At 42.3% G+C, this 21665-nt stretch overlaps 1 protein-coding gene across 1 annotated transcript in view; it reads right to left on the bottom strand.

Annotated features, from left to right (window-relative positions):
• LOC126412262 (cytochrome P450 4C1-like) overlaps positions 1-21665 on the bottom strand; it is a 91974-nt gene that overhangs the window by 32981 nt on the left and 37328 nt on the right. Inside the window, exons 4-5 of the mRNA XM_050081767.1 lie at positions 16032-16217; positions 11180-11249 (exon numbers count right to left, since the gene is read on the bottom strand). Coding sequence (XP_049937724.1) covers positions 11180-11249; positions 16032-16217 — 256 coding nt within the window. The remainder of the gene's footprint in view (positions 1-11179; positions 11250-16031; positions 16218-21665) is intronic.

The raw sequence follows: 21665 nt of genomic DNA, 5'->3' as shown, positions 1-21665 counted from the left end.
CTTAGTGAGACCCTGTATTTAAAATTTGCTTACTACGCAGAAGTACGGCGAAAGAAGCAGAGTGCCGAAAAATTGTGTTTACTTGACTGATGCTATCTGTCGATAAACTGCGCAACTACGGTCTGTGGCGAGGTGAATACAGCAGCAAAGCAAACATTTAGGAACTCTACTAACTGTGGAGTCAGCAAGTACCTGCGATCCACCATGCTTAGCACACCGAGTGTTACAGCGATACAATGCTTTCACGTCGTTCAATCTGAGGCAGTGGAAGCATTTATGGACCGGTTCACGTGATGATCAACAGAGCACTGTATCCCACCCTAATAAATGTGCTGTGTGTCATACTGAGATTTAAACGTTACTACACATACGGATCGTTACTGGGTCTGGGTTTCACTATTTTCAATGATATTCTCTGTGAATCTCGTCACATCTGTTGCTATTTGTTGAGGGTCTGGTTCAGTGAGAGTATTCGGCATGCCATACTTGTCTTTCTCCACTGTAAACATATGCTTTTTGTATGAATGTTTTGAAAGAACAACGAATGTTCTTTTTTCAGTTAATTCAAGACCCTGTACTTGAAATTCGCTTTACAGCTCCTTATAGGTATTCCTTTTAGGGCGGAGGTTATGCAAATGGTAGAGGATTTTAAACTGATTATCCTGAGATTAGGAACTGATGACCGAACAAATTACTGTAGGAGGTACGCGCTATTGAATGAGTATTGCAGGTCATCCATGTGCTTTACGACTGTTTACGTTTCTTCAGAGATACTGCAGCGTTGCTTTGCAATACGTGAAGTCGTTGGTTTGTGAAATCCCAGCTAAAATAGGAGAATTTAATGGTTTTGAGAGCAGGGGAATTCGTTTCGTCAGGTATCGGTTTCTTCATTAGCTATCGCAGCGCGGTATGGATCAAATCATTTTGTTATTTTCATGACGTGGGGTTCAATTACATCGTTAGAGATTTCTTTTTTAAAGTGACAGTTGCGTAGTAAGGCCTGTGCCTGAGTTTCTTTCATAGCCGAACCGGCTATTGTAATTTCTATTCTGTGTCCATCGTCACACACGGTACACAGCTACGGAGGGCACCACCTGCCAGGCAGTCTACACCGTGGTAACGCATGGTGCAGATCAGTCGCCACATACAGGGCACACACAGCAGGATTCTTTTACGCTTCCGCCAGAACACCTACAGATAAAATGCGCAACCGAGTTAAAGGGTCACTTTTTCGAAACCCCGTTATTCTCTCCCATTCCGATGCAGAAGTTCTACATTTGGCTCGAAGGTGCCTACAGTCTTCCTCTTTAATGGTGCAATAACGTAGCAGCCTGCGACTTTACCCTCGGGCTCGGAGACGCTTCAAACAGCAAGGTGTCGACACGTGTGGAAAAAAAGGCCAGAGCTCAGAAGTTCATGCGAGGTGTAAGGTGGGTTAATGATGTCACATTAACACCAAATTTCATGACAAGTGTGCGTAACGCCACCGGGAACGTGTCACATGATGGGAGGGTCGTCACTCCCTCTCCTCTTTGCCCTCTTTACCCACATCTAGGAAAAGCATTTCAGTTACCGACGGTCAGAATCGACACGAAAAGGTCTCAAGACGTGGCGCAGAGGGTGTCAATGAAACCACTCCTTCGCTTGACGCGTTAAAAAAAATGGTTCAAATGGCTCTGAGCACTATGGGACTTAACTGCTGTGGTCATCAGTCCCCTAGAACTTAGAACTACTTAACCTCCTTAACCTAAGGACATCACACACATCCATGCCCGAGGCAGGATTCGAACGTGCGACCGTAGCAGTCACGCGGCTCCAGACTGTAGTGCCTAGAACCGCTCGGCCACTCCGGCCGGCTGAGGCGTTCGTACACATACATCTCGCGGTCGAAGAATGACAATTTTCCGTGTGAAGCGCAATAGAACGGTGCTCTAGAAAACCTTAGACACTGCTGACAACGATTCGACCTGTCTCTAAGGACATCGTAGGGCTGCAACCTCACAGAACACGATCGAACCAGTTTGCAGTGGAGTGTGACCGCAATTTTAATTGTGGTAAGGAGGATGGAATCACTAGAGACCGTTCAAAAACATTCGGCGAAGTACAAACATGATCCGAAGCAGAAAAGTGTCTTTATGCTTGTTTAGTCCTGATTTGAGCCGTCGTGTGGCATAATCACACGGCAATCTGACAATGACAAGCACATGAATAAAAGAGCAAAAAATCCCTCTAAACCACTGTCCTCCCCCCCCCCTCCCCCCCCCCCCCCGCACCCTCCCCCCTAGTTTGGCAACGCCCTCGGTGCCCTCGCACACCTTTGACGGGTATTTAAAAAATGTCCCTGTACAGATACATTCACTCACAGATGACTATGTGCCGGCAACCCCATCGGCCCAACCTGAGCTGAGTCTCGCTATATCACTGCATTAGTGCTTGCTGGCCACATGCGAAATACACTATGTGATCAAAAGTATCCGGATACCTGGCTGAAAATGACTTACAAGTTCACGGGGTACTCCAGCGGCAATGCTCGAGTTCAATACGGTGTGGTCCACCCTTAGCTTCCACTCTCGCGGGCTTACGTTCAATCAGGTGCTGGAAGGTCTCTTGGGCATTAGCAGCCCATTCTTCACGGAGTGCTGCACTGAGGAGTGGTATCGACGGCGGTCGGTGAGGCCTGGCACGAACTCGGCGTTCCAAAACACCTGAAAGGTGTTGTGTGTGATTCACGTCTGGACTCTGCGCAGGCCAGTCCATTACAGGGATGTTATTGTCGTATAACCGCTCCGCCACAGGCCGTGCATTATGAACAGGTGCTCGATCGTGTTCAAAGATGCAATCACCGTCCCCTAATTGCTCTTCAACAGTGGAAAGCACGAAGATGCTTAAAATTTGAATGTAGGCCTGTGCTGTGATAGTGCCACACAAAACAACAAGGGGTGCAAGCCCACTCCATGAAAAAGAGACCACACCGTAACACTACCGCCTTCGAATTTTACTGTTGACACTACACTCGCTGACAGGTGCCGTTCACTGGGTATTCGCCATACCCACACCCTGCCATCGGATCGCCACATTGTGTACCGTGATTCGTCACTCCACACAACGTTTTTACACTATTCAGTCGTCCAATGTTTACGTTCCTTATACAAAGCGAGGCGTCGTTTGGCATTTACCGGCGTGATGTGTGGCTTATAAGCAATCGCTCGACCATAAAATCCAAGTTCTCTCACCTCCCGCCTGTCATAGTAGCTGCAGTGGATCCTGATGCAGTTTGGAATTCCTGTGTGATTGTCTGGATAGATGTCTGCCTATTACACATTACGACCCTCTTCAACTGTCGGCGGTCTCTGTCAGTCAACAAACGAGGTCGGCCTGTACTTTTTTGTGCCGGACGTGTCCCTTCAAGTTTCCACTTCACTATCACATCGGAAACAGTGGACCTAGGGATGTTTAGGAGTGTGAAAATCTCGCGTACAGACGTATGACACAAGTGACACCCAGTCATCTGACCACGTTCGAAGTACGTGAGTTCCGCGGAGCGCCCCAGTCTGCTCTCTCATAATGTTAATGACTACTGAGGTCGCTGATATGCAGTACTCGGCAGTAGGTGTTAGCACAATGCACCTAATATGAAAAAAGTATGTTTTGGGGGGTATTTGAATACTTTTGATCGCATAGTGTATGAGGGCTGCCGAAAGTGCCACGCTTTTGTACGATCACAGAAGAAGGTTGTAGGCACCTTCGAGCCAAATTTCGAACTCATGCTTTGGAATGGGAGAAAGTGATGGGGTTTGAAAAAGTGGCCCTGTTAATCGTGTTGCGCAGTGTAGCTCGCTCTATCCGCCAATAGTAATGTCATCCGCCACAGAGGGTACCGACACCAGCGACTACTTGCTGCATCTGCAAAACAGATCCTTCCGCTGTTAAAAGATAAATGTGTACGCACAGACTTATTCGGCACGCCTGTTGAGCACTTGGTCAGATCACCACTTGTCGATCACTTGTCTACAGTAGCCACCAAATTCTAGATTGCCATACAGTTATCTGCAGTTGCCGCAGTTACTGCGCAGCAGCTACTAGTGATTGATTTCTCGGACACTCAACGCCGAGTGTCAAAGCGTTCAACTTTCATAGAGCCTGATCTAATGGACTGACAACCGGCGGTAGTCCATGAGTGAACATCTGCTAGGTAATCATCGTATGCTGAGTTAGGTAATAAGTGTAGAATTTACCTTCAGGCTAGTACGAGTGTTGTTATTGTGTATACTTTTAACGAATGACTGATATTTGATTCATTTTGTGTTCCCTATATTATAGTGTTAAGCGCCCCATGGCGATTCTAGTTGCAAGCTGCAAGCACGTCACCTTCAGTAGAGCAACAAATTTTCTGTAGTAAGGGGTTCCCTTACTGCTACATTTTATGTTGGACACTAAACTTATTTGGTCAACAAAACATAAAATTTTATTTTTCTGATCAAAATGTAAAATTACAGTGTCTCAGAAAGTTTTCTTCTGCTTTTTTTCCTTAAATTTCATTTACTTACGTCTGTACACTCGTTATGAATGTACACAAATTTAAACTATAAATCAATTATTTAAGAAAGGTTATTTTTTCCAAAGATTCAATAAATATCTTTGAATTATGTAAATATCACTGATTAGTATTCCATTTTTGGTGGACGGATCTATCGTATTGTTAATAATGGGAGGCCAATCTGACGACCACAATCAAGTTTCATAGAGGCGAGTATAGATAAGTAAAATAAAATATGGTGCTTCCCTCTTTCTTAAAAAAGTTTATAATATATGCTGCACATCTGTAGTATGTCTGGATAAAAATATGTTGACTGAGCCATAGACATGCAACAAAGGAAGCTTCCAGGAGTAAGTGGAAGCTAGAGTTGTAGTTGCCCGTGTCTTTGTTCGAGAGAGAACAGTTATATTCGAGCCAGCCGGTGTGGTCGTGCGGTTCTAAGCGCGTCAGTTTGGAACCGCGTGACCGCTACGGTCGCAGGTTCGAATCCTGCCTCGGGCATGGATGTGTGTGATGTCCTTAGGTTAGTTAGGTTTAAGTAGTTCTAAGTTCTAGGGGACTGATGACCTCAGTAGTTAAGTCCCATAGTGCTCAGAACCATTTGATTTTAGTTATATTCGAGAATGTGTGGTAAATCTTTAATCCTTTGAGTAGCAGTGGTTTCTGTCTGGAACCATTATATTATCAATTTTTTTTAAATACCACTGCCTTTCGCATGAGACCACCGACGCTGTTGCAAAGGAGAGATGTCTAGAATTTCACTGAGGTAGTTCTATGAACGTAGTGCATTGTAACGGTCACTTACAGCGTTCAAAGTAGCAGTCGGTCCGGAGACTGTGCTGCGTGATTGTACGAGATGAGATTGTGACACATGGTCTTTTTATAGTGATCCTTTTGAAGAGGTCATTGACAGAGAAAGTAAGTATAGCTACAGTTATTGTAATCTAATATTTAGTTTGTACTAACGTTTTTATGAGTATTTACGAAATGTTACCACTGGAACAGAATGTACTTTTGGTATAAATTTATTATATTTAGGCCCATTTTTGCTTGTTGGTCAGGACTAATTTACTTTAAGCATTATGTGTTCATGGAAGTTTTGAGATGAGGATTGTGTATAGGAAAACTGCGAAATTGCATTCACATATACATCTCATGAATTGATGGGTGATTGAAATCTGTCTGTGTAAGTGGTTCCAAAATGAAACAATAACCTTAAAACAATTGGCCATCTACATTTTGCCAATGTCTTCTTGTATTCGTTGCTTACTATGATAATAAAAGTTAATTTTGTGAAATTATGAAATTATATTCCACAGTGAAACCACATCTTAAAATAACTGTTTACTTTTTGCCAAATTCTTCCTGTCTTTGCCTTGCTTAGTATGATGATAAAAGTCAGTTTTGTGAAAATTTTTAAAATTGATTTTTTTGTTGAGCGCCATTGTAATGTATGTTTTGTGCCCGGCGCTTGCCGCTTTGCACAACTGCTTTGGGCTTCAGGGGGGACGTATGTCAAAGCGACCAAAATTGCGAAAAAAATTTTATTGGATTTTCGTTTACTGCATGCTACTGAAATTTCTAATCCAGAATATTACTTTCCAATTTCACGCCAAAGAGTGATAAAAGTAATAATTAACAAAAACTTGCACGAGGTCATGCCCCTTTGTTCTGCAATGGCGCATATTAGTACTTCTGCGATTTTGTCTTCCTGTTCTATGCAGTCACAGTGTGGGGAACATTCAGGTGTTTCACAGATCCAGAACCTCTACAAAAGTGTGCGCATGGAAAGACTCAAAATCCTAAGGAAAGTTACAAATCTCTCATAGGAAAACCATCCCGCAAGACATCAGTTGTTTCCACAACTGCTGACGAAACTGCAGCGTATGACTCTTGTTTGGTTTTTAAGTTTGATAAACTTGCAGACTATGGACTCTACAGAGGCCGGATACGATTCAGGAGGTTTCACACTGTCGATATTGAAAGAAATTGATAACAAGGGAGTTGGTGCAACTGACATTTTTGTAACTCAGTTCGAAAATCAGGTTAACGTAAGAGGACAAGCAAAGAAAAGACTGTTGAGGATGAAGAGAAGAATGCATATGTTTTGTACTAGTTCACCCAGATAAGGTAAGATCTAATACAAACACTGTGAAATCTTTGATTCAAGTTTCCAGTAACTTACATTTTGGCAACTTCACGTATCTTTTCCTCATAAACCACTGACATTATAGTACTTAAATTTGGCTTGCAATTAGTCAGTACTATAGTGAAACATTCTGTGGAAGGAATTTTCATTTACCACAACAGAAAGGCATTTACGAAAAGAAATGCCCTAAGATCAGGTAAATTTTTTCCCAGAAATTTGGAGAGCTGTAAAAGTCTAGCAAAAGAAGATATAAATATCCTGTTCCGCAGATGTTTTTAACGCTAAATTGGACTTTGTTCAAAAATACATTAATTTCTTTCTGAAAGATTTTTCAATCAAGTGGCTTTTTTACTCATCTTATTGAAAAAATTTCGATTGTTTATAATTAAAAGCGTATAACTTCAATAAGCGTGAAAACTTATATTTGTATCCAGACAACATTCCTTAAAATGTGTCAAATTCAATTACATTGCCTGGAAAACATTTGTACTTTAAAGTTTTTTTTTTTAAAGTACTGCAACTTCGCATACGTTCTCCTTAAGGTGTTACTAAAAAGTGTAAGTTACGTCAACAAAACACCTGATATTCATTTCCGGCCGTTAGTTCATCTTATCATAAGATCTTATACCAGCTGTATAATCTTCTCCCACTGGATTGGGGGAGCCTATGTATTAACATATCGTCCGTCTCTAAATGCAATGAAAAAAATTAGCTACTTTGGCACGGAAATATTTTCTTTTGTGTCAAACCCAATAATAGTTAACACAGAAACATCCTTTGAACCATTTCTCTTTTAGAAATTATTCCGTAAGGTAGTCAGTCTATAATATTTGAAATTTTTCTTTAACTTCGTAGGAAAACAACTGTTTAGTACTGGAAAAGAAAAAAGCCAACAATCACACTTCTACTTCAGTCATTCAGTTTCGTTTTGTAAACAGGATTGCGTTAACAGAGTATTTCCTCCACTGAGCAGCTGTATGATACGTTCATTCAATACGTCGACGGCAAAACGCAAAGACCACATCACGCACATGGCAAGTCGCCAGCTCTTCGCTCCTAATAATAGGTGTGCTTCCCTATTTACGTCTGGTGGGTGTACTGCTACGCGATTCCCTCTCTCACTGTAGTGTCCGATGTGTAACGCGCAAATAGGTTGTAGACTTATGTATCAGAGCGTGAAACGTCACCCACATATTACGTCCACAAAACCCAGGATGTTTGAGTTTGCCTGCCGCGGTGGCCGAGCGTTTCTAGGCGCTTCAGTCCGGAACCACGTGACTGCCACGGTCGCAGTTTCGAATCCTGCCTCGGTCATGGATGTGTGTGACGTCCTTAGGTAAGTTTGGTTTAAGTAGTTCTAAGTTCTAGGGGACTGATGACCTCAGATGTTGAGTTCCATAGTGCTTACAGCCATTTGAACCATTTGTTTGGGTTTCAATATTATCTCCTCAGCTGTACGATCCCAGCTAACTGGTAAGTGCAGTGTCTTGTGTAACAGTTAATGTGATGAACAAGAACTTTGTGCCGACGAAGAAGCCGCTCCATTAACGAACAGTTCCGCTGCATTGGAGTCTACCTCCGCGGCTTTCCAGCGAGTAGTTGTAACCTATTCTTCCGGTCTCTAGGCACTTCCCTTGCGCTGTAGTTTACTCATTTCCTATACGGTAGCATCCTTACAGGAGTTCTATTCGTGAACGTTTACAAACATCTCTGAAAACAAGAAGAATATTCATCTTGATCAGTTAGAAGTACCAAGTTACCGTTTCAGCAAAAGGAATTTTCACTTTGTAGAGGAGTGAAAGCTGATTAGAAATTTGGGGAACTAAAACTGTGTGCCGGACTGAAACAAGAACTTGGGACTTTTACCTTTGGAGAGAAAATGGAGTACCGTGTGAGCTATCCAAACACGACTCAGGATTCTACCTCATAGATTTACTTCCGCCAGTAAGTCTCTTCTGTGTTCCAAACTTTATAGTTGTTTTGCCATACATTGCGGGTTCACCACTCCTGGAAGAAAGGATATGGCTGAGAAATAGTTTAACCATAGCCTAGCGGATTGTGTCCAGAACGAATTCTCTCTCTTCAGCGGAACGTGCGTGATATGAAACTTTCTGGCAGTTTCTCAGGAATGCTACCCTCGCAAGTTTTGGAGTACGATTTCTGTTAAGTCCGGAGGATGGAAGAGTGTGTACTGGCGGAAGACGGATTGCGAGAGGGTATGTGAATCGTGTTCTGCCATTGTTTATGTGTTATATCAACTCATCTACTGAATAACGGAAAATTGTTGTGAAACTTGTAAATTCTGTTAATTTTGATTCTCTCACTGTTTATGGGATTTTAAACTCATGTATGCAAAATTTTAACATCTTCCTTAAATGTTTAAAAGAAGAACTTGGAGCGTCATTCTCATTGCGTGATTCATTAATAATTTCACGGTGGCTCGTATAACGCCTGTTTCTGAGAAGGCAAAAAAAATTCTGTGTTAACTGAAATTTTATCTTTCTCAGAAGACAGTTGTTCATTATTGTCAATACTGTTCGAATGCCGTTGAGACGAAAAAATTCTGTAAAATTTTCTTCTTCTTCCTGGATATAAAATGAAACTAAGTGGTTTCACACATTTTTTCAGGTCTCAAACATCTATGATGTATATATCCAGACTCAAGCGACAAATGAAAACTTATACCGAGGCCGGAAATGTTCGAGTTTAGGGATTATACCACGTGGGTTGAGCCTTGAATGGGAATTTGGATTGAGGAGGGAGGCGTGCTAAGGTAGTCCTTGCAGTTGTCCAAGGCCACTGTGCCCTGGTGGTCAGCAAGAGATGTGGGTTCGAAACCTGGCCATGGTACAAATTTCCATTTGTCACTTATTTCTGGATACTACTGCTAATGCTACTACTACTACTACTGCCACCTGCATGCTACCTACCACTTCAGTTTGCTAATTAAGCTCTATGTGCGTGTATTAATCTTCAAAGTACGAACAAGATCGCAGGTGGAAAGTTACATCACGAGAATTTTGTTTAAAAGAACTCAAAACAGAATATTTGATTTATGAATACTACGATTCCACCTCGCAAGGATATACGTGTCCAAATATTTATACGCTGGTGAGCAAAAATATTATCACTACCTGCTTAACAGGATGTTGGCTCACATTTAGAACGCAATAGAGTAGCGACTCCACGTGGCATGCGTTCGACAGGTCCTCCATTCCCGAAGATATGTGGCACCCGGTGTCTACAAGCAGCTCACGAAATTCCTACAAATTACGGGCCGATGCTCTGTGGGCGCGGAGCTGGCGGACGACAGGTCTCACCGTTTTCAGATCAGGCGAACTTGGTGTACAAGACTTCAACGTCAGTTCATATCATGCTCCTCAAACTACCGCAGCGTGAATCTCGCCTTGTGTCGCCGTCATTGTCGTCAGGGGAGGCACCTAGCAGGAAGTGACTCAATTCATGCAAATCACAGATGGCGTGGTGCCATCGATTACTACCACAGGTCCCGAGAAGGTAATATGAATGCCCCCACAGCATAATACTGACACCACCGGTGTGCGTCCCTGGCGAGGTGCATGTTTCGCATTGCCATTCGTCTGGATGACGGCATGTCCGGAGATACCATCGACACGTTATTGATGACGTCGTCGGGTCAGCATGAGTACACGTATGGGCCGTCTACAGCAGAGCCCTATTTTCAACACAGTGCCCTCAGAGGTGTGCTTCGAAACAGCTGAACCTGCACCAGCATTCTGCTCTGCCGTCATATATCCCATCCATAGTCACCTATCCTGCTTCATAGGTGCCATCCATAGCCACCTATCCTGCTTTACAGGTGGGGGGTGGGGGGGTGGGGGAGGGGCCACACCTCCGGCCCTCACGTTCTGTGATGAGAAGTGACCGTCCAACATCTTGTTGCCTATTCGTTATTTCGTCTTCATTCAAGTCCTTCAACCACACGCTCACTCCAGTACCACGCGGAAAGCCTTCCCGTCTTGTCGTTGCCTGATTCTGGTCCATAACAATCTGCTCTTTGTCATAGGCGCAGTTTGTCACATAACCGCAGTGCCAGCAGGTCTCATTCACCCTCGCGGTGGGCAGTTGTCAGAGAGAGAGAGAGAGAGAAAGAGAGAGAGAGAGAGAGAGACTGTGTGTGTGTGTGTGTGTGTGTGTGTGTGTGTGTGACAATTTCTAAAAGCTCAGCTGCATTCTCCAACTTGCCTTCCCCACTGTTCAGGGCTGTGGTTTCAGTCTGGTCATAATTTCGTCGGCCCGCTCTCCATCTAGACCTGTCAAACTCTACGAGACTTCAGACTTTTCTTTGACTCTCTCCGATTTTTTCCATTTTTACGCATAAAGTCAAAACTTCTCCGTGTTTTTGACGAAGTGAAGTCGAGGCCTTCGTTCTTCCGGGGTACATTATCTGATGACTTAGGTTAATTCAAACGCTAAGGGGAAAGTAGACGAATGATTAATTAGAGATAACTTACTTGTACACTGCTGACACATATTCTGATCCAGTTTCATTCTGGGCATTGACAGATGTTCCCATGGCCGTCTCTGCGGAGAGAAATGTATTGAGATCATTTCAGCACCTCTAAATTAAAGTCTGTTATTAAATAAGATAATTGGAAATTTGCAGTAATATCATAATGCATGCCGAGTGGAGGACTGTTTGGTTTCTAGATTTGCTGTAGTTCTAGGTACTTTTCATAATATGCTGAATTTAACTGTTTACATAAGCATGATGCGGTAAATGTACATGAGAACTACGTGTTGGGCACAATTTTATCAGGAACCGAAATTTTACATCTTTGGAAGTAAACGAAAACGATGTAAGCCGGTTGGAATCCTAGCTGCTAGAAAGTGATCATGTGGGGCAGGAAAGGTGGCGGCGTTAAGTTCCCGATCACTAGTCTTTGTGCCAATGACCTGGATTAACTTTCAGAGCTCTCTGCAGTGTCCTATGAAGTGAGGGATGTGACATTGTTGATCCATCCTAAAACTACTCTATATACACATCTACAACACTCAGAAACACTCTACAAATTAACGTAAGACCCACCTCTCACATATCCGCAAAGAAAGGGGTCAATGTCACGGTTTAAGAACACCCTTTCTGGAAGGCGGCTGAAACATTGTCGTGGGAAATCCCAGCCAACAGTGCCATGCGACATTTAAACAGCTTTTTCGTAACATGAATAACGATTTCAGATTTTTTAAAAGTATTAATACAAGATAAAGAACATTTTCCTATATTTATATCATTTGAAAGTAGGCTCAGCTACTTCGGGACTGTTATGGCGCACTAGAGAATATCTGAATAAAACTGCTGACTGTAAGGTACAAGATTTTGTTCGACAAAGGCAAACTGGAGTAACAGAATGGACAGAAAGAAGAACAATGATTTCGAAGCGCCGGAAAGTATGTTGTAGTACTGATGTCAAGACGAAGTTTCTTCGTTTGCAATTACTTAAACGTTGTGTTTGGCGGCTAATCTGTTCTTCACTGTCAGGTGCTCATTGGGTCAGCATTGCAGGTAACTGGAGAATCGTTTTGTCTTGTAGGAGATGTATTTAAATTTTCTTTTTCTATGCAAGATGATGAGAAAGTATTTTCTTTATAATTTAGTGTTATATAATTTTAGATTGACTGATTTAGAAGGTCACAGTCTGAATCAGTAAATTCTTACAAATACCTGATTGTAACAATTTGTCGGGAGATGACGTGGAATCATCAACAGATTAAATCATAGGTAGAACAAATGACAGATTTCGGCTCATTTGCAGCAAACTGTGAAAATTCAGCCACAGTAGTCATCAAGCGCGTGATATCGATACCAAATAGGGGTAACAGGGAATACAGAATGTATGCAAAGAGGGGGAATACGAGCGGTAGCAGGCTTGTTTCTCCCATGTGGAAGCCTCACAGGAACGCCGGAAACCTGACGTGGCAGACGCATGAAGACAGACTCAACAGTCCCGCAAAGACCTACTTATAATGTTTCATAAAAAAAGTGGGGAATATAGGAGTACACCACAAACACCTAACATCACTCCCGTAGGGACCACGAAGTCAAGGTTACACCAACTACGGGGCGCAAATAGTCATTTAAACAGTCACTTTTCCCATAATCGCACTCAAATGAAATGATAAATGGCCCGTAAGTTGTCGTACACGGGAAAGTATCCTTTCCCATGGACTTTGCAGTGGTTTGGAGAGTGTGGATGCAGGTGTAGATATATTTCTATAATGAAAGTTTTGACCCAGTTGGCATTCATTATTCCCTGGTAGTCCTATGAATGTCATGCGCTTGAGAGCTAGTGGACTTAATTTTCACAGAGTCCTACAAATGAGCCGAAATTTGTCATTTGCTTTACCTATGATTTAGTCTGTGTGATGATTCCACTTCATATCCACACAACTGTTACAGCAAGGTATTTGTAAGAATTTACTGATTCAGAATGTGATCTTATGAATCAGTCATTGTGAAATTATTTGACCCTCAATTGTGAAAAAACACTACCTCAACATCTCAACATCTTCAGTACAAAAAGAAAATTTAAATACATCATAAAATAATTTCCCCACGTTACCTACAATGTTCACGCAATGAGCACCTGACTGTGAAGAACAGATTAGTTGCAAACACAGCGTTTACGTAATTGCAAAGGAAGAAACTTCGTCTTGACGTCAATATATCAACGTATTTCCCAGTGCTTCGAAATCTTTGTTCCTCCTTCTATTCATTTTGTGCTGACATATATCGACTATAGTTAGTTCAGTTTGCCGTATAGAATCTCGTAACCACGCAGTTGGCAGAAGACAGACAGAAAGAAAAGGATAAACGAGAAAAAATGTGAAAAGAGATAGAAAGAGACAGGATCATTAACACTTCGATAGACTGAAGGGCAGTGCGTAGTATGGAATGGATAGTTTCTTACTCTGACTTTGCCAAACTCGCAGGAAGGTGTTTACCTTCCGCGCCCACAGGGGGCAGTAAGCGTTTCACCGACTTAAGAGTGTTGGTCATCCTCAAGAGTCGGTCGTGTATGAGTTAGTTGGGATACTTACACCTGTGACGGGCTAGAGGCGCTATTCTGCCATATGAGTCCATGTTGTGGTGTAGTGGGAAAGTTATACTTGGCGCCTTTTACTACCGGGCGTTTTCTGCAGTCCCAGTTAGTTGGGATATTTACACCTGTTACGGGCTAGAGGCGCTATTCTGCCATATGAGTCCATGTTGTGGTGTAGTGGGAAAGTTATACTTGGCGCCTTTAACTACCGGGCGTTTTCTGCAGTCCCAGTTAGTTGGGATATTTACACCTGTGACGGGCTAGAGGCGCTATTCTGCCATATGAGTCCATGTTGTGGTGTAGTGGGAAAGTTATACTTGGCGCCTTTAACTACCGGGCGTTTTCTGCAGTCCAGGACTGCCTGTGAACATTGGAAGCGCCTTAAGAAGGAAGTTAACCTAATTGGATCAATTTTTAGCAAACGACATCGAACAGTACGAAACCTTTAGTGCAGGACGACCACGAAAAAAGATTACTTGGTGAAAGATTAATACTAAAATTGTCTCCCACCGGGAAACTGGCGCTGAACATTCACCTACTCCTGTAAGATATGATTAATATTTCATGTGTGTGTTTATCAATTTCGTTTATTGTCAGTGATGACGTTTTCCTTATTACGGCCGAATACTATACTCAATCTTTGAAATTATTGACTCAACTGGGAACCTTTTATAATCATTTCGTATTTTTTAAGTTATATGATAATGTCGAGAGTGCCAAGCAGAGAAAGTTTCACTAGCGTTGGACCACAACTCTTTTGTGTATAAATGTTTCAAGCTGTATAATTTCACCTCTTGTGTTTTCGTAATCAGATTCTATCACTTGTTCAAAGTGGAGTTATAACTTCTACATGCTCATTGTAATAGTGTTTCTTTCTCTGTATTATCGTTCTGCATTATCTGTTAATTATTATTACTACTAGCATAAAAATCCGGCGTTGCCCAGGTATTTATTTATAGCTGTGCGTCCACGTCATTATCACACAGCGTCTGGCCTTGTGCTTAATGTTTATGACATCGTATCTCCTGATCTATGTGTCATACAGTCATATAATTTAGTAGGTACATTTAGCGGCATGTGTAGACAGTGTCTGCAAAATGCGTTGCCAATGAAGGTAGTAGTAACGAAGTAACAAATTTAAAGGTCGTTTACGATGCGGCAGCTTTTCACGCATCTAATTGTTTATGACGTCATATCTCCTGAACTACATATCTTACAATGATATTATTTTGTAGTTACATTCAGTGCAATATGCGCATATTGGCAGCAAAATGTGTCGCGAATACAGTTAGTAGTAAAGAAACAATAAATTATAATGTTATGCCTCATGCGGTACTTTTACTGCACGAACAGTGGAAAAGAAGCAAGAGATATACTTTTTTCCTTTCATCGTGTAGTGGAGGCTGTCAGCGAGAAAAAAATTTGTAAAGGTTTGAAGTTTGTTGTAAGTCACTAAGTGCTCGTATTGTCAAATACCGAATGACTAAAGTATGGGTATCTGCGCGTCGTGGGCCACACCTCTGTTTCACCCCCACTCACACCTTTGATAGATGGGTGCTTCTTACCACAACAGCGTTTCTTTCGAGACAGTAAACGACATGTGTACAAGTTTGACTGAAATCAGTCCAGTGGTTTAGACGGAGACGTGCAACGTACATACACACATACATTTTTATAACATGTATGGATTCCAAAACTCCATTAGGCTCGTTACGTAAACGCCAGTAAACCAGAAGTGTCTCGTTAATTTTCCGAAGTCAAAATACGAAATTAAACGAGTTAGTAAAAGCCTTTTGTTGTTTATTTATCTTACAGACGTTTTTCAAGAAATTGTATCTTTGTTATCTTAGGTAGAAGACTAAGCTAATAAAACGCGCTTGAACCCTGATCAGAATTATTCCTAGCATTTACCGCTTACCTACTCCATGATCAAACTAGTCAATATATTCCTAAATTTAAGGAAGCAATAGTATGCGAGGGGAGCAGTGCTGCAACTCTTGGGAAGCAAAGATAATTTATAAAGGGAACTGTAAACCAAATTTACTGGATTGTTCCATTAAAATTGACAAAAGACATGAAGTGGACAAAAAAGCCTCAGAGTTGTAACTTTCAATACGTTATTTGCTTAGAGATACACAGGTCCGTTTGACCAGTTTGTTGTGTGGCATATTAAGCAATCAGACGTTCAGAAGAAAGAAAGCTCACTTTGTACAGGTATTTATTAGTCGGCTACCAAAATATTACGCTTTTCGAAAATAATACTCACCACAAATGATATCCAGGGCACAGCGCGTAATGTATGGATAGATGTCAAAGGCATGCCCGTCCGATTTGCTCTTCAACTTCTCCACCAGTATTTGCGAATTCTCTCCAAATATGTCCACGAAATTATCTAGGATCTTGAAGTGAAAAGCTGGCGTAATCATCTTTCGGTGCGAGAACCACTTCTGACCTTAAACAGGATACAAACACAACAATAAATTCGCAAACTTTTGAATGATCCGGAAACTATTCGGCATACATTTTATGTCCTTAAGCAACATAAAATTATCATTACATTCCTGAGCTACAAAATTAGCGCGTTCCGAAGCAGTCTTACTATTGTACAAAATTGGACTTTTAACAGGAAGAACGAATGGGAAATCCCAAACAGCATCTGTGTCCAAACACTTTCAATTGGAATAAGAATTACTAATTAGTAATGATATCGATGAATGTAGACATGGCGTCGCAGGGACATCGGACCACCTCATTGGAAAATTTATGTCATGGCTCGGGTGTATCGGTGCGTCACTTTAACGATGACAGATTTTGTCTTCTCCTGGAACAGTTATGTTTCGCAAGCACGACAACAGTTCCAAGGTACTGGAGGCACATTTTTATCGGATAGGGAATAGCGCTTATCTCCAGCACTATAAGGTTCTGGATCTGTTCTGGGGAGAGATGTGCGTGAGGTTCCCGATGTTGGCTCGAAGGAATTGAATTCAGAAAGAGTATCACACCACAACACCCGCTATGGCGGTGGGACAGTGGCTAATGTTTCAACTAGTAACTTAATTCAGTGCTCGTATCAGTAAGGGAAGCGAGGAAAAGACGCAAAGAAGTCTATGATGTACGGGTCAACATTTAGTAACACTATACTGATCATGCAGGATCAGACATTAGCCGGGTAAAATACTACCTGTTCCAGTAGGATGTCAAGGATGTTAACAAAAACACGGTGTACAACGATGGAGCACAATATTAAAATATACAAGTTGCATGACTGCAGTATTAAATGTTGGAAGGAAAAACTAAAGACATAATAACAGTTATACATGGTACAAGTTTTCTGATATTAATATCATCATTGTGTATAATTTATGGCTAATTGGCCTGGTGCAAACAGTAAAATGCAGTATGGCTTAAATCCCTCTACTGGATAGCCTATTGATTTGTGATCAGGAGCTAAGGAGCAGGTATTCACGTGAGGACTGGTTTCCTACCTCCAACTGACTGATCGTAGCAACGTCTCATACGGCAGCGCTGCGTTTTGTAGCCTCTGTTTGGCCAGAACCAAGTGACAGAAAATCCGCTGCAGCTTGTCAACAGTCCAGTGGCGTCATGCGCCGACAGCAACCTTCAGTCAGCATTCATTAGTGAGACTCACTGAGAGGGAATTTGTGGCCTGAGAAGCGCGTTCACTAATCGGCATGTTTGTTTTAATACAGTGTTATTCAAATTTTATTGCATTCCATTGAGTTCATGGCTTTCGTTCAGACGGTACGGTCGAATGAAGCATTAACATACCGGTGTCTGAGTATATGGCACTATGGAATAGTGCCTATGACACCGTAAAATAGATCACTACCATTAATTTGGACGTGTGTAGTAGGATATAATTGTGACTGCAACAGCGATTTCCTTTAGTGTTACGTCAAACACTGCAACGTGGACTAAATACCTGGCTCCCTTAAAAATTATGTACTCATTTCTGGAAAGTAGACCTGTAGTTGACCCACAAAACCGAATCCTCATATTAGCCACGATGGTGCGAGGTCTTCTGCAAGATGTCCACAACGTCAGAAGACAAAAGATAAGCAAACAGAGCTTTGGCGACAAGTGCATGATATGTGCATGCCCACTTCAACTCCCACGTGAAATGTTAGATTGCTACAACCAGCGATACCCTAACATTTTGGAGATGCTGCAGCAGAGGTGTGGGAGTGTATGGCTAGGTGACTGGATCATGTGAAGCTTAGGAGAGGGGATGTGCTCAGTACAGAGACATTATGGAGAGAAGAGCAAAAAAGGGTACAAAGAGTGAGAATGAAAGAATACCAGGAAAAGGTAAAGATGAGAAGAAAAAGAAGCAAATACGAATTAATGTGATTCTCAAACTGCCAAAGTGAAAAGAACAGGTTAACCATAGCATTTATAATCAGCTGACGTGACGTCCGATGTAAGTACAAGGGCCCGCCATTTTGTCTTTAGTCCATGCCCCAACGTGTTACGTATCAATGAAGGAGTCGTCTGTGATGTGATGTATAAAACACAATCTTTTCCTTAAGTAAAGCAAAATGTATCTTTGTACACAAAGTAAAAGCTTTTCTAAACCGCAAAATCTCAAACAGTATGTTACATTTCATTCTACATTATAGCACGAAATGGGAATTTTGTACGAAACCTTACTGACATCTGCGACCGAAACTAGTTACAGTGAAAAAAAATCTTTCAAATAGCGTGACTGGTTGCAGCTTTTCTTTTCGGTGATAATTGAAATAGAACTAAGAAAAAGATTCACCAAGCGTTGCGCCTGGAGTGTAGTGCTGTGTGACAGCGAATCATGGATAATCATAAAAAAGAGAATAAATATTTGAATAGTTTTGAAATGTGTTTATGAAGGAATATGATAAAAGTGAAATGGAATGACAAAATTATGAATGAAGAAGTACTTCTAAGACTAGAAGATGAAAGAAAACAAGTGAAAACGACAGAACGAGTAAAAAAACGTTGTGTGGTACAAAAAGCGTGTTATTAGGAAATTGCGTGCAAAAGATTAGGTGAAGAAATGATTGCAGAAAGCTAAGAAATGGAAGAAGAAGATGTGGAATGCTAGATGACATTAAAAACTGACGAATCTATCGACAGATTCAGAAAGAGGCATGGAACAAAGTAGAGAGCGACCAATCGATAGCTATCGTGAGATATATACACTAAAGAAGAAGTGTCATACGGGCAGCATTGGTACAGTATCTGATCAGAGGTTTCCAGACATCTACATTTAAGTGCCAAAGAAACTGGTATAGGAATGCGTATTGAAAAACAGAAATATTTAAATAGGCAGAATAAGGCGCTGCGGTCAGCAACGCCTGTATAAGACAAGTGTCTGGTGCAGTTGTTAGATCGGGTACTGCTGCTACAATGGAAGGTTATCAAGATTTAAGTGAGTTTGAACGTGGTGTTATAGTACAGCGATGGGACACAGCGAGGCAGTGCGGATTTTCCCGTACGACCATTTCACGAGTGTAACGGTAAAACATAGATCTCGGACATCGCTGCGGTCGGAAAAATATCTGCAAGAACGGGACCAACGACGACTGAAGAGAATCGTTTAACGTGACAGAAGTGCAACCCTTCCTCAAACTGCTGCAGATTTCAATGCTGGGCCATCAGGAAGTGTGACCGTGCGAACCATTCAACGAAACATCATCAATATGGGATTTCTGAGCCGAAGGTCCACTCGTGTACCCTTGATGACTATACGACACAAAGTTTTACGCCTCACCTGGGATCATAAACACCGACATTGAACTGCTGATGTCAGGAAACATGTTGCCTGGTCGGAGGAATCTCGTTTCAAATTGTGTCGAGCGGATGAACGAGTATGGGTATGGAAACAACCTCATGAATCCATGGACTCTGGATATCAGTAAGGGACTGTTCAAGCGGTGGAGTCTCTACAATGTTGTTAGGCGTGTGCAGTTATGATGATGTAAGACCCATGATACGTCTAAATGCGACTCTGAACGACATGAACGTAAGCACCCTGTCTGATCACCTACATCCATTCGTGTCCACTGTGCGTTCCGACGGACTTGGGCGATTCCAGCAGGACAACGTGACACGCCACACCTCCAGAATTCAAATGGCTCTGAGCACCATGGGACTTAACTTCTGAGGTCATCAGTCCCCTAGAACGTAGAACTACTTAAACCTAACTAACCTAAGGACATCACACACATCCATGCCCGAGGCAGGATTCAAACCTGCGACCATAGCGGTCGCGCGATTCCAGACTGTAGTGCCTAGAACTGCTCGGCCACTCCGGCCGGGTCCTCCAGAATTGCTACGGAGTGGCTACAGGAACACTCTTCTGAGTTTAAACACTTCCACTGGGCACCAAACTCCCCATACATGAGTGTTATTGAGCGTATCTGGGATTCCTTGCAATGTGTTGATCAGAAGAGATCTCCACCCTCTCATACTCTTACGGATTTATGGACAGCCCTGCAGGATTCATTGTGTCAGTTCCCTCCAGCACTGCTTCAGACATTAGACGAGTTGATGCCACGTCGTGTTGCGGCACTTCTGCTTGCTCGCAGGGACCCTACACGATATTAAGCAAGTGTGCCAGTTTCTTTGGCTCTTGAGTGTATTACTGTATATTAATATGGAGATACATTCAATGAGGTGTGGGAATGTCTTACCCAAGAGCCGAAACCGAAGAATGTCGACGTTCTAGCTCACCCCAAAGGTGTCCCATTACTTCCAGATCAGGAATCTTGATACGCTGGTCCGTTTCAGGAATGCTATTATCCACAAACCATGGTCCCGTAGATGCTACTTTATGACCGGGTGTATTTTGAAGCTCATACAATCATCATCTCCAGTACGCAATACAGTAAAATTCATATCCTTACCATAGTTAGAGTTTTCTTAAGCGCAGTACGGGGATCCCACTCTAACCGCCAAAACCACCTCAAACCGTTACACTACGTCCTCGGCACTTCACTGTTGGCAATACGCATGTGTGAGGTAACGCTTTCGAAGCATTCGCCAAACACAGTCTCTTCCGTCGGCTCGCCACAGGGCACAGTGTGATCCGTCACCCTCAGTGTCCCGTATCCAGTCATCTACTGTCCAGTGGCGTAGCTCTTTACAGCTCCATCGTCACTTGGTATTCACTACAGAACTGTATGCCTTATGAGGAACTGGTCGACCATTATACTCCATTCTTTTTAAGTCCCTGGGGGCAGTCATAGTGCTAGCTTGACTGCCCGTGGCACACTGGAACTCAAAAGTGAGTCCTTCGGCCGATTTCATGTGATTTCTTACAGCCAGTCTCTGCAATGCTTGACAGTACCTGTCGCGTCAGTACATGAGGTTTGCTTGGTCTTGGTTTAGCTATGCTCTTTCCCTCGCTTTTCCATTTCACAGTCACATCACTAACAGTCTAATTGGACAGCTTTAAAAGCGATAAAAGATGCCTGGTAGATTATTTACTCACGTAACATCCAAAGACAAGTTTAAGTTCGAATTCAATGAATTCACCTTACCGACCCATCCTGCTGTTGCTACTTCTCTACTGACAGTAAAATACTCCCCGTCTCTTTTTTGGTACTGGGAGCTCTGCTTCTCGTGACATCTGGTGGTCAATTCGGCATTACATAGGGTGTCTGAATCATTTTGATCAGACAGTGCCCATTTGAGGCTTATCACAGTACATTTCTGGCATGATGGTACACACTGGGAATCTCAAGCAGTAGTTGAAAATCTCAGTATCTGCAGGATTTTTGAGTTTCTTCTGTGTCGCCTGTCATCTAACTGTCACAGTTTAAATATTGTAATAACATTTGTCTTGCCCATCCCGTGTTCAGGGAAACACTGACAGCCATTACAAGTGACGTGGTACTTTGAA

Source organism: Schistocerca serialis, chromosome 7 (genome assembly GCF_023864345.2).
Source record: "Schistocerca serialis cubense isolate TAMUIC-IGC-003099 chromosome 7, iqSchSeri2.2, whole genome shotgun sequence".
NCBI lineage: Eukaryota > Metazoa > Arthropoda > Insecta > Orthoptera > Acrididae > Schistocerca > Schistocerca serialis.
This window is presented reverse-complemented; position numbering and strand designations above follow the sequence as displayed.